Source organism: Mytilus californianus, unplaced genomic scaffold (genome assembly GCF_021869535.1).
Source record: "Mytilus californianus isolate M0D057914Y unplaced genomic scaffold, xbMytCali1.0.p SCAF_4, whole genome shotgun sequence".
Taxonomy (NCBI): domain Eukaryota; kingdom Metazoa; phylum Mollusca; class Bivalvia; order Mytilida; family Mytilidae; genus Mytilus; species Mytilus californianus.
Window position 1 is genome coordinate 17,692,855 of NW_026262690.1, and position 13,985 is coordinate 17,706,839.

Sequence of the window (13,985 nt, forward strand, 5' to 3'; positions counted from 1 at the left end):
AATTCTCTTGACAAAAAAACTCAAATTTTTTTCCAAGCAGTCACTGATTCCTGAAAATGAGGTCAAGGACAATGGGCATATGCATATGACATCAGGAAACTTTGTAACATAAGGTATCTGCATACAAGATATGAAGCATTCAGGTCTTCTATCTTCTGAATTATAAAGCTTTATACAAATAGTTTACGCCGCAGCTGGATAGTACTACCTATGTCTCGCATACTGCAACTTTTTTCGCAGGTGAGACAAAAAATCACAAACACCAAATTCTTTGTGCACAAAATACTGTAAACCAACTTATTTTCCTGGATACTTTATTTCACATTAAGCCATTTCTAGCCCACATCACGGTGATTTCCTTTCTTGATTTTCAACTTAACTTGATGTATTTAAATAAAGTAAGATCCAAGTTTTACATATTCGATACGATTTATATTCGTGTTATTTTTCTACTCGCAAAAGTCAAGATCAAAAATTGCTCAGGAAAACTAGTTAGTTAACAGTACTTTTCCGAGACAAATTCTGTTGAATTAAGTTATATATTAATTATAAATTACAAATATTCTGTATTTGCACATTGTAAGGAACAAAAAGAAAAGAAATTGAAGAACTTCAATATGGTGTAACTTGATGGTTACAAATTATAATTCTGATGGTACATATATGATTTTGCTGTAAATTCATAAATCAAAAATTTAACCATTCGGTTTATCTTCTCTAGAGGAACACTGGTCAAATTTGGCATTGCAAAGATTTAAATCATCAAATACACAACTTGAAATGTGTTTGATTGTTCTCTTCCTTGTCTCAATAACTTCCATCATATCACCAGTGATAGGAAGAAAGGAGCTTCTTTCTGATTCAGAGAGAATCTCGACAGTTTTCAGTAATAATGAAACAACAGGGCAATCATCTTCAGAAAGAGAAATATCTCCAAGGTGAGCATACTTTGCTATTATAGGTTTAGAATGACTCTGGTGATTAAATCCTAGTTCCTTTGTAACATTACTTCCACAAATCATCATCATTTGATGCATTTCAACTGGCCAATCTATCTTCCCAACATACACCTGTAACAACAGAAGATATATACCTGTTTGTACAATGTACTGTATATATAAATATATCATGTCAAAGTAATAAGCTAGCTAATCTATATGTATGATAACAGTGTAGAAATTCATATCCCTTTTTTAAGGTCATACATGTATATCAATGTTTAATGTATCTGCCTTATATTAAAATAATGGTAATATTATGCAATTAGAGACGTTTGTAGAGGTCAATATGAGTTTTGATAGACTAATTTTTTCTTCTAAATTCACTCAGTGAGTATATTGGGGAATATTTTTTTCAATAAATATACATTATTTGAAAAAATGATAGACAGGTGACAAAAAGTGACAACAAAAGCTCACCCTCCCTTTAAGAAAGGTGAACAGTGGCACTGAGCACATGTGTGATTTTTGCGTATATATATGGATACAATATTATTTGTGATTTCCTCAACTGAAATAAATAAATATCTTATTTATAATTCAAGGAGTCAACGCAAAGCATCCACAACTTCAAAATCACCTATTTGTATTTAAAAATTTTACACCCTCTGTTCATCCTTAAGGGCATACGATACAGTTTTGATCCCAGTGATTTTTTTACAAAAATTTGCATACAAGCTATTTTTCACCTAGCCAATTCAAATCTGTAATAAAAAATATACCTTCATGTGCTACATTAAGAGATAAATGGGGTCGAAATTTTAGACAATAGACATACCTAACTTTTTTGTTTCAAAAGATAAACACAAGCGGATTTTTGTTAAAACATTTGGAAAATCTTCTTTACATAAGTATGCTCTACATTTGTATAACAATTCTTTGGAAATAATTAATTTTTATCAAAGTTTCATGATTTTAGAAAAAAACTGCATATTTTGCTGTATATTTATCTAATCTAAAATAAATGGGGAATGTGTCCATGGGACACAGATGATGCCCTCACTTGCATATAACGTTATAAAGGGACATAACTCAAGAACAGTAAAAGTGACGCTACCCAAATTTGTACTTGATCTGAGTTTTGTGGTAATAAGCATTGTGTAGAAGTTTCATAACATTTGGTTGAGACAAACTTAAGTTAGAACGGAAACGAAAAATTCAGCAATTTTTCCATTTGTAAAGGGGCACATCTCTAGAACGGTAAAAATGATGCCACCAAAATTCACATATGATGTGTGTTTTGTGGTAATCAGCATTGTGCCTAAGTTTTATAACGTTTGATTGAGGCAAACTAAAGTTAGAGAACAGAAACGAAAAATTCAGCAATTACCTACATGTAAGAAATACATAGGTTGTATATGCAGCATCATGAGAACTTCAGTGAGACAAGAACTCACAAAACTCCACATACCTTTGTATCCAAAATCAATAGTCGCTACAAACTGTTTGTGTAGAGAACACAAGCATATGATGCACAACTGCACTATCTATGTCAGAAAAGGTTTATGATAGAATGAAATCAATTCAGTAGTTTTAGAGGAGTTGCAGATGTGTATTTTTATAAAAATAGTCGTACAGATTAACTGGTTGTGGAGGAGTTGTGGTTTTAAATGTTCAAAATCTGGAAAAAAAGTTTTACTATTTTTTTGCAGAAGTGACACCATTAGCCAACTGATATGACTGATGATGAACAAACAGAACAATATCATTATAAACCACTTTTCGTCTGAATTTTGACATATATAAGTTTTAAGTTGTATGAATAGAAGGTACGGTTGGATGATTTTCTTGATGAAACACATTTTTCTTCCTTTTTGTCCTTGAAATCTGCAGCTTGGAAATAAGCGGAAAGTTAGAAAATAAGTTCACATGATGCATGTATAATGAAGAATGATTCTTTTTGTGAACCAGACCAAACCATACTTCAAAAAAGGTATTTGCTGCTTCTACCCTCAGCACACTGCAATTAGAAGTAAGAGATCAGACTGGTCAGCACAAAGCCAGAACACAGTGTTGGTTAGAGTGACATGTTTTCCTACTGACTGAGTTACCTAGTGAACTACAACAAATGTAGCACATTAAAAATCCTACCAGTACTCAGCCTGTTTGTCTGTCTGTTTGTCTGTCTATTAACAAAGCAAGGTTCCTATTCATAGTACTTTAACATCTTGTCCTATTATGCATGTAATAGTTGCCAATGAAGGTTAAACAATAAACCATCATCATAGACTCATACTCATAATTTAAAGAAATACTGGCAATAAAAATCTCCCTATTTTAGGAATATTATCTCCTTAATTGGAGTACCGGTAATCCTTCAGATTTCCACCAAATATTTGGGAGTTTCCCAAGTGAAGCAATGAAAAAGCAGACAACAATGTAAACAGAACATGTATATATTAGAGTCAGATTGACGTCCAGTCTCTAATTGACTGCCCTTTCTCAAATTGACGTACAATCTGAAGTCCCATTCTCAAATCAAGGTCAAATATTTTTAACTTCTTATCGACGTCAAATGTGTCATGTATTACCATAAACTGTTAACACAGAGATATGTCTCGCCTATTTGTTATTTTGATAATGCAAATGTTGAGATTAAAATTACAATACTTTAACATGTAAGTTATGCAAATATTCAAAGTCAATGAACCATGACTGAATGTACAGGGCTAAACAGTCTCCATGGAAATAACATGTGTCAATGCTAATACAACTGCAAACCAAATACCATTGACTTTTCATAGGTCATTCCCTTTAAACAAACCTAAACCATGTAAACACAAACATTAACTTGTAAACTATGTAAAAGTTTCAAAGTCAATGAACCATAATTAGGGGTAGGGGTTATATAACCTCCATGGAAATGAAACTTGCAAAAGCCAATACATTTGCATACCGAATATCATTGACTTAACATTAGTGGTTCATCTTAAACTGACCTAATCACAAACTAATACATGTAAACTAAGCAAAAGTTTCAAAGTCAATAGACCATGACTGAGAAGTAAGGACCAAATATTCTCCATGGAAATAAGATGTGCTAATGCTTCTACAACTGCATACCAATTATCATTGACCTACCACTAACGGTTCCCCTTAAACTGACCTAATCACAAACTAATACATGTAATCTAAACAAAAGATTTAAAGTCAATAGACCATGACTGAGGGGGCGGGGCCAAATAATCTCCATGGAAATGAGATATGCCAATGCTTATACAACTGCATACCAAATATCATTGACCTACCACTAGTGGTTCCCCATAAACTGACCTAATCACAAACTAATTCATGTAAACTAAGCAAAGTTTCAAAGTCAATAGACCTTGACTGAGGGGGTGGGGCCAAATAATCTTCATGGTAATGAGATGTGCCAATGCTAATACAACTGCATACCAAATATCATTGACCTACCACTAATGGTTCCCCATAAACTGACCTAATCACAAACTAATACATGTAAACTAAACAAAAGATTTAAAGTCAATAGACCATGACTGAGGGGGCGGGGCCAAATAACCTCCATGGAAATGAGATATGCCAATGCTTATACAACTGCATACCAAATATCATTGACCTACCACTAGTGGTTCCCCATAAACTGACCTAATCACAAACTAATTCATGTAAACTAAGCAAAGTTTCAAAGTCAATAGACCTTGACTGAGGGGGTGGGGCCAAATAATCTTCATGGTAATGAGATGTGCCAATGCTAATACAACTGCATACCAAATATCATTAACCTACCACAAATGGTTCCCCATAAACTGACCTAATCACAAACTAATACATGTAAACTAAACAAAAGATTTAAAGTCAATAGACCATGACTGAGGGGGCGGGGCCAAATAATCTCCATGGAAATGAGATATGCCAATGCTTATACAACTGCATACCAAATATCATTGACCTACCACTAGTGGTTCCCCATAAACTGACCTAATCACAAACTAATTCATGTAAACTAAGCAAAGTTTCAAAGTCAATAGACCTTGACTGAGGGGGTGAGGCCAAATAATCTCCATTGTAATGAGATGTGCCAATGCTAATGTAACTGCATATCAAATATCATTGACCTACCACTAGTGGTTCACCATGAACTAGACCTAATCACAAACTAATACATTGTTGACGCCGCCGCCGGAAACAGCATACATATGTCTCGCTTTTTGACTCCGTCAAGGCGAGACAAAAATGATTTCCCATCGATCAGAGTCTTCTCTCATCAACGTTTCATTTATTCTCAGTTTGATTTCTGTAGTGGTTGGTTGCTTTGATTTCATAAAATACTTCACCTAAATAGACTAATTGTTTCTTGTCTTTCAATACATTGAAAATCATAACTAAGTTGACTTATGAAAAGGAACAACAAAGTAGACAATATCCCGTCCCATAGAAACAACTAAAACCAAATAAAACGAACTGGATAAATGACAACAAGAAAACCACCAACAACAGATTACATCATGGACATTATTATTTTGTGTGAGAGAAGTTAATCCCCTGGTTCTTCCTTGTTTCATATTCATATGAATAAAAGAACATCTGGATATATATCAATGAGACAGCAACCCAACGACAAAAATAACCGTACAACATCTAGATTTATTTAGCTATCAACAATAAACAGATGTCTATTCACTATGTCCAGCTCTAAAATAAAAGTAGCAAATAAAGAACAGAAACAATTAATTTGAAGGATCTTATTTATTGCTGTTTTCAATCCATTCTGTATAATTAATAATGTAAAGAATTTGGTTATAACATCCGATAACTGCTGACAAGGTTCCTTATTTGGGACATGGAAACAGTTTTATAAGTGAAAAACAAATTAAATTCCCAGTCTATAGCAGCAATATGTAGAGTTATTGTCAGTGAAAATGATCAGATGAAATATGTCATTTTGAAATTGATATATATCATAACAAGTTAACCTCATTAATAAAATTATGAATGCATAATTTTTATACGACCACAAAAAATTTTTGGGTAAAAAAAATTTTTTTGGGGGGGGTCACAAAAGCAAAAAAAAAAGGGGGGTAAATTTTTCTTGTTGTTGTTGGGGTGGGGGGGGTGGGGGTGGGGGTGGGGAGGGGTGGTATAGAATCAAATGTCCATTTGGTGTCTTACTTTATTATGACATAAGATTGGACGTTGATTTGAGGAACGGACATCGATAGGAGACCAGATGTTGATCTGAGTCTTACACATATACTGATTTTGAACCATTTCTCTCTGAGTCCGAAGTAAAAATGAGGTCAAACACAGATGATACCTGCTTGACAGACATGAACCATTCCATACAGCAAATAAAGTTAACCTATTGCTTATAGTATTTGAAAAACAGACCAAAACACAAAAACTTAACATTGACCAATGAACCATGTAAAATGAGGTCAAGGTCAGATGAAACCGTCCAAACGGACATGCACACCTTACATACTATAGACCGAATATAGTTGATCTGTGAAATGGACTGTATTAACTTTAACCTTGATCACTGATCAATGAAATAAGGTCGAGGTCAGGTGAACCCTCTCTGATGGGCATGTAAACCTTTCAAGGATCCCATATATTAAATATTATTATCCTATTACTGATAAGTGAAAAGTTCACAGGACAAAACAATTCTAATCAGTCTATGAACCATGAACCTAAGGTCAAAGACAATGGACATTTGAAGGACAGAAAAAAAAGTCATTTGTTTACAGAGTAAGAAGCATCCAGGTCTTCTTCCCTCTGAAATATAAAGCTTTATTAAATAATTTACACTGCAACAGGATTGTTACCCCTACGTCTCGCATTCTATGACTTTCCTCACAGGAAATTCAAAAATCAGCATAGATTGTAAGGTAAAGTTATTTTAAACACAAGAAGTTTTAGTGCTAGCAAATTTGTCATGGGTCTAATCCATGCCAGACTGCCCCTACATCTTCAACCTAAAGTTAATTGATACCCTGCATTCTTTTATGGTGTTGAAATATTATTACTTCTTATATTGACTGTTACTTACCTGAAAAATTCCTCTAGGAGCTACCTTAATAATACAACAATGAGATGTTGATCTACCACCGCTCAATGTAGAAAACATTGTTTGATGTATGCTATCTTCCAGGTCAGGTTTTGAACCCTGCGAAAAAATGTGTTACAATCAAAAACAAAAATTCACAGATCAATAGAGTGCCTTCATTTTTCTATGTAATAGATAATTGTGTCACTTTGTGGAGGAATGCAGATGCAATGTTTGAAAACTTACAGATTACTAATGATAGAAGCCAGACAATGCAGTCTGTCTCAAATGTGTGTTCTGGATCATTTGTCTGTTATTGAAATGACCTGGTTCTGGGACTTATTTGTGCATTAGCCCCACATCAGTAAACATAATTCTCAAAAACTTCCTGTTGTAAGCTAGCCGGCGAATGGACCCTCTTTTTGTTTTCTTCTTTAATTTTTATTTGGTAAATGTTCTTTTCTATTTGAACTTACTTAATATTGTGTTCTTTGTCTTATCCTTATGATATTACAATAACAGTAGTTTATACATGATGACCTCTATTCTTATTTTCCATGTGGGTAAATATGGATGCCCATTATTTCTATGTTCCCTACGTTGCGCAGGGGCAATATGCTGTATGGCTTTCATGAGTTACTTTTGGTTTAAAAATATTCAGCATTATTTGGGGTATTGAAGTTTCAATGATTAAATCAAAGGTTATATGTTTTACTTTTAATTGAGCAATGAATTTTTAATCACCTGTGTATAATGTTGATATTGTTTCAATCTTAATATATTTTACTTTACTTTACTTGCAACTTTTTTAGTTTAATTAATTAAACAAATTGAACAAATCATAATAAAGTAGGGTACTCACCACTTCAATGATATTTAAATATATGCTAGCATCATAACTAGGATCATCCAGACAAATATCCACCAGGGGTTTATACTTGGCGTATCTGCATGGGGCAGTATATATCTCAAATGGTTTTAAAGGTACTTTTTGCTGAGCAATAAAACGTCCATCAAAATGTTTCATCAGCAAACAGTGTAAAAGATTTCTACCAAGAGAACTGGCACAGTTGCGTCCAAAGGATTTAAATCTGTTACGACACTGCTTTATCCTAAAAATTAATCAAAATCCTGAAATGTTGAATGTGATCGTTTATCATGAAAACATGCAAATACATGGATTAATGAACCTCAGTTTGGGATCAGAACTTGCAGTCCAGAATATTTGGGAAAATCATTCATATTTTTGTCTAAAATTGGAAATTGTCTGTATTTATGCCTAACAGCTAAGTAGGGGAGCATGGAGGTGCTGTGTACTACTTTTCACATTGTACTTTTAATATAACCAACTATATACAGGAGTGGTAAGAAGGGGTGTCATCCCAAATTCTCCAAAAAATAAATTATTCTTTCCTGGATCCCCAAAAGTTTTAAAATCATTAATTCCAAGAGTCCCAATAGGTGTAAATCCTAAATTCCAGCAAAAATAAAGACCCAATACTGAATTCACTCAAAAATAAAGGCCCAATCCATTATTTTATCTTGAAAAAGGTCCTTACTCCCCTTTATATAATGTATATTAAGTACATGTACATGTACATGTATAATAGAAAAGAATATACAAGACCATGATGACAGCTATAATAGTTGAATTCAAGTTGTCCAATCTACTTACTGTGTTGAATTCCATGTTTCTGTGCAATCTCTTGTTCCACTATGAGACACAATTTGTTCCCAAATTCCCTGCTCTAAAACCTCTTCACATGATTCCACTTGCTTTATATCACAAAATCTAAATGGCCACCTAGCAGCTGATATTTCTGAGGGAGAAACATTTGACCTGCAAGAAAAATTATTAGTACACATACTCTGTATTTACATTGGAAAAGAAGGAGTTGTGAAAGGACTTTTATTTATTGGATACCATTTTTTGTGAATTTAGTGGTTAAAATGAAAACCACAAATTTTATCATTCTGACATGTGTTACCCAGTGAAAAGCATTTTTTTCTACTGACTGATAATGCAATAATTCTGTATCCACAAATTCAAAAATCCATGAACCTATGCTGGATTTTTCAAAAAAAAATTAAAAAAATGGAATTCAAGAATTTAAAAAGTATACTTTCACTGTACTTAAATTCTAATTTGGTAACAACAATTGATAGTTTTGTTTATATAACCATGATGACATTGAAAAATGTGCTGGATAGCTAAATTTCGATTTTCTAAGCGAACAAATTGAAAGTGCATTTATCATGTTTATTCATGTTATTTAGATCAATAGAAACAATTTTCGGTTATCGACTTTTCCAGAAAATTAATAAGTTGCTACATTGATCCCCTGAAAACCACCTTCTTCCGAGGAATCAATCTCTTATTTAACAATCAGGAATTCAGAAAAGTTGCTAGCCAAAATTCTTGCCTTTTACACTTTGTAATATTTCTGATAAATTAAAAATAATTTTTGTGTGCAGTAAATTTTTATCCCAATAAGGATAGTAAATCCCAAACAGGTAAATATGACACATTTGGGTGACTGATCCAAAACTGCCATCATTGTTTTCTTACTCTTGTGATATCACACAGCTCTTATGATTGAATTGAAAAGAAAAAGTTAAAGTATGAAAATCATGCAAATAAATCTTATTTCCTCAAAAAATCAGAAAATAATATTTAAATAAAAGAATAGCATGCTTATGTCTCCCACTGATGCACAAATACATGTATTATCTGTCCAAGGAAGATAAGTAACTCACAAATCTATTTTTTGGGTTCTTTAAAACTTTTTCATAAAAATACATTTCATCCTACAAGAAATGTAGGCATTAGATTGCTACATTGATATTTTTACAAATAATTTTATAAGTGCTGATTATCATACCCTTGATATAAACCTTTGATATAAATTGATAAATATGTAGGTGCTAAAGTGCTTACAATGCAATGTGCATTGCACCACACTGCACAGTTGACCATGAAACCTGCATTACCCTATCGAGAAATCACTTAGATTTCCATGTTTCATAACATCATTCTTGTACTATAAAAAATAAAATAGAAGTATCAGCCATACCAACACCTCCCCTCTTTCTGCACGATGCCCTCATGCAAATATTGTAAGACATCTGTATCTGTATATCACTATCTGCATAAGCATGAGCACGTTGTTGAAATAATGAAGTCAACAAACTTAAAAACATACATACATTAACACGAGCATGCCAATGAGGATCTGAAAATTTTTGAATCGAGAATCCGTCAACTGCAATGAAATTTTTTGGTTAAATTGGTTTCATGGATAAAATAGCATTATCCTAATACTGTATATTTTATGTTCTGGACATGTTTGATTATAGTTTTTTGTTGAGAAAAGTTTCTGGAGATATTTTAAGGTTTGTTTGAGACTGAGTGAGACATGTGCTCACTAGAGGGCATCCATAAGTACTTTAAATGTTCGAAACTATCAAACAGTATTCATGATGTCAGACCTTGTCCCTTTTTTTTATATATATTTCGCACTTTTTATATTTTCTGGATGAGCGAATCAGAATTCAAATAAGTGTGTTCATAATGTTCATGTTATTTAAAGGGTGGATAACTTTTTGGTAGTAAATATTGTATCGCCCAGGCTGGGGAACTTGGTAGGCAAAAGTTCACATTAATCTGTGCCGATACAGCATTGTACAGTGTGCTAAATGTCCTCCTTTACAACATTTACTCATGGTAAAGGAGGAAGATACAAAACATATGTTCTGATGACTAGCTGCCCAACCATAGGTCTTAGGTCCTTTAAATATTTTTTGACAATTTGCAGACCTGCAATTGTCAAAAAATATCAAAAGGACATAAAAATTAAGAGCTAAGGTTCCACAGCTAATGTCTTAACAGACTTAATGATCCGAAGGATGTTATTGGTTGATTAATATGGGGACTAAGTCCCCAATTACATTAAGAAAATCAATAAAATTTAATAAATTATAAAAAAAAAAAATATATACTTATAATGTATGACATGATTGTATGAACTCAAAATCGTTTTTTTTCTAACTTTTTTATTTTCCCACATTTGCGCAGATATCTCTTTCTTTCTTCCCGTCTCGTTTGCCACGATATTTTGAGTAAAATATAGGAAGCCGAAGGAGCATCATATTGTTTCCCCCAAATTTTTTGTTTTTGATTATTGAAAGAACACTGCCAGTTAACATGGTTAAACAATTAAAGTAAATTCCTTACATTTTAAAATGATTCTGGAGCTCATTCAACATACGATTTTATAGCAAATAAAATGTGTTCTCTTAGGAAACTCATACCTGTCAACTGACCCAGATCCTGCAGGTGTGACCCGAGATTTTCACAATTATGAGGGGTCACCCGGAACACCCGCCGGGGGTTCATTCCTCCTATTCCCACTTTTTTCAAATCTGGTAAGAAAAGTTAAATTTTGATGTGGGAATAGGGGGAAAACTTGTGCAAACAAAGGATTATACTGTATAAACATTGTTTAATCAACTTTTAATTGACAAGTGTTTTTAGGACAGGTAATAGGTTATTTTTGTATGTGTATGAATTCTGTTTTTTTACTTAAAACAAATATGAAAGAAATGGAAACAAATATAAGTAAACTATTTTTTTTCTTTTATAACACAATTCAACCGTAGATTCAAGCAAGTATCATACATTGTAATATGGAAAAAATAATTCAACGGCACTAAAACAAATGACATATTGTAGCACACACATTAGAAATTCACTGTATATAAGTCTATTGAAGTTTATTAATCTATTCTACGCAAAGAAGGTGGGAGGCTGCATCACCAAACTGTTCTGTTGTGACTTCCTGGTTGCGGTGTCTAACCTTAAGCTCTTCTAAATATGTTGTTGACTTCGAAATACTTTCGTTTTTGGGCTACTCCCTTCCCACCGGCTGCATACTGGATCATGGTCAGGGCGTTGAAAGCTTCCTCAGGTTTCAGTAAGGTTTCAGTAGTTTTATGAGTTTAAAGATGTTTGGATGTGGGTGCTGGATTTTTTCAGCTTGGATAACTCAGTCAGTTAAAATCAATAAAATCTGATTGCTGTCCATTTATTATTCATGCTTAGAAGTAAAGTGAACAGTTTTCACCCATTATTTCACATCTTAAGATTATATTTTGTTATAATATTATCTATCATCCATTTATTTGTTCAGATGACAATTTTTTAAGTTTACAAATTCAATGATTTTTTAATCTTAGTTCTATTCATCTGACTTATTCTTTATTTTTAAGTAATTCTTTGAAGAAAAAAAAAAACATCTTACAAATAAACATTGTATAGAATTTTTTTTTTTTTAAATATTATACTTAAACATTGTAAGAAATATGTTTTCTTTAAAAATAAAATACAGGTAAATCTTAGATGAATTTTTAATTAACCTTGATTGTTATAAAAACAAACTATTTATCAAAACATCTATTGTTATTTGCATGTGGGAATAGAAGGAATAGCGATTTTTAAAAAACGGGAATAGGAGGAAGACACCCCGCCGGGTGACCAAATAACCCGGGAATTCGGAAAATAACCCGTTTTCACCCGGATTCCTTAGCCTTCAGACTGATTAGATATAAAGTGATTTCAATGAAATACCGGCAAATTCGTAATTCTTCCTGGACAAGAAGTTCAACTAGCTGTGTAAACTCAGCTCAGTTTGTATGCGTTATGACCTGAGATTTCATTCTTCTATGCAGGTCATCACCTGCACTTTCATTGTCATAGGTTGACAGGTATGGAAACTTACCTGATCAATCAATCAAATTTCAGTATCTGATAAGAATAACAAGCTGACTTGGTATCTTCGTTGATTAAAGAAAATGATAACCATTTTATTTTAATAATGCTTTGATACAAAAAAAAAAGCAACCTGATGATAGTGTTTCTGTTTTTACATTGAAAATGACGTCACACCTAAAATACACCTTATCGCTATTTGTCCGCCATTACTGGACATCACACAAGTTCACGTAAAACTTTGACGTCATAATAGAAAATATCTGACGCCACAATGGAAAAGTGATTGTTGTATGACGTCAAAAGTTCGAGCGGGACTGATTCTCAGGTCAAGCGGGATTAGCGATAAGGTGTATACATGTATCTAACATGTCTAACATCAGGACTTGAACATTGAAAACGTTTCCGTATTTCAGTTTCTTTTTCAACAGATTCTGGTTAAAATATGCTTAAAAGTTAAATAATTTATACAGACTTCGTCCTCTTTCTGTAAGGGGTCCGAAAAAGACACAGGTCCAAAAAGGAAAAGGGCTTCTATTTTGTAAATAAAACATATACATTGTATATCAGTACTGCCAGGTTTTCATGAAGCAAATGCTTGAGATTTGTCCCAAATTGTAAAGATCAAAGGAAAATGCCGCCAAATAAGTCTTAATGGTGAGTCTCACGCTAATTAGACTTGGCAGCCCTGAATTATATCTTCAATACGGGGACGGTACAGAAGACTATTTCTGTAAAAGCCCAACAGGGGATCGAGCTAACGACCTCCAACATTCGAGGTATATGCATTGAAATGATTTCTTTTCGGAATCTATCTATAACCTAATTCAGTATTTCATAATAAACTAGTATAGGCAAGTACCAATTTTTTTCTTTCACTCCAGCTGCCATCAGGGGAATCTAAGTAAGGGGAACGCGAAAGCAATGATAATATGCTGGAGAGATGTCTTCTTCTCTGGGTAAATTCCTCCGCAACGGAGCACCCGTGTCACACGGTAAACAAAAAAAAAACCCTTATTTTCATTTAATATTGTTTAAAAACATGGAACGGACTAGATTAGTATATATACAATCCTTAAAAAAAATATTGTTGTCCTAAAATCACGTAGTAATGTAAAGTCTATTATAAAAATATTTACACCTACTATTTTATGTACATTAAGCATAAAATATTGTTAGTTAAGATATCTTAAAACAGAGACATATAATT

General features: G+C 33.1%; 1 protein-coding gene across 1 annotated transcript; it reads right to left on the minus strand.

Annotated features, from left to right (window-relative positions):
- Positions 1 to 546: 546 nt before the first annotated feature.
- On the minus strand, positions 547 to 13,736 carry LOC127737594 (uncharacterized). Its single transcript, XM_052248429.1, has 5 exons — positions 13,638 to 13,736; positions 8,684 to 8,848; positions 7,871 to 8,120; positions 7,012 to 7,128; positions 547 to 1,070 (listed from the first exon to the last, which is right to left on the minus strand). Exons 1-5 carry the CDS (start codon positions 13,664 to 13,666, stop codon positions 696 to 698), a joined length of 936 nt encoding a protein of 311 aa, XP_052104389.1. The 5' UTR covers positions 13,667 to 13,736; the 3' UTR covers positions 547 to 695.
- Between the last annotated feature and the right edge of the window lie 249 nt (positions 13,737 to 13,985).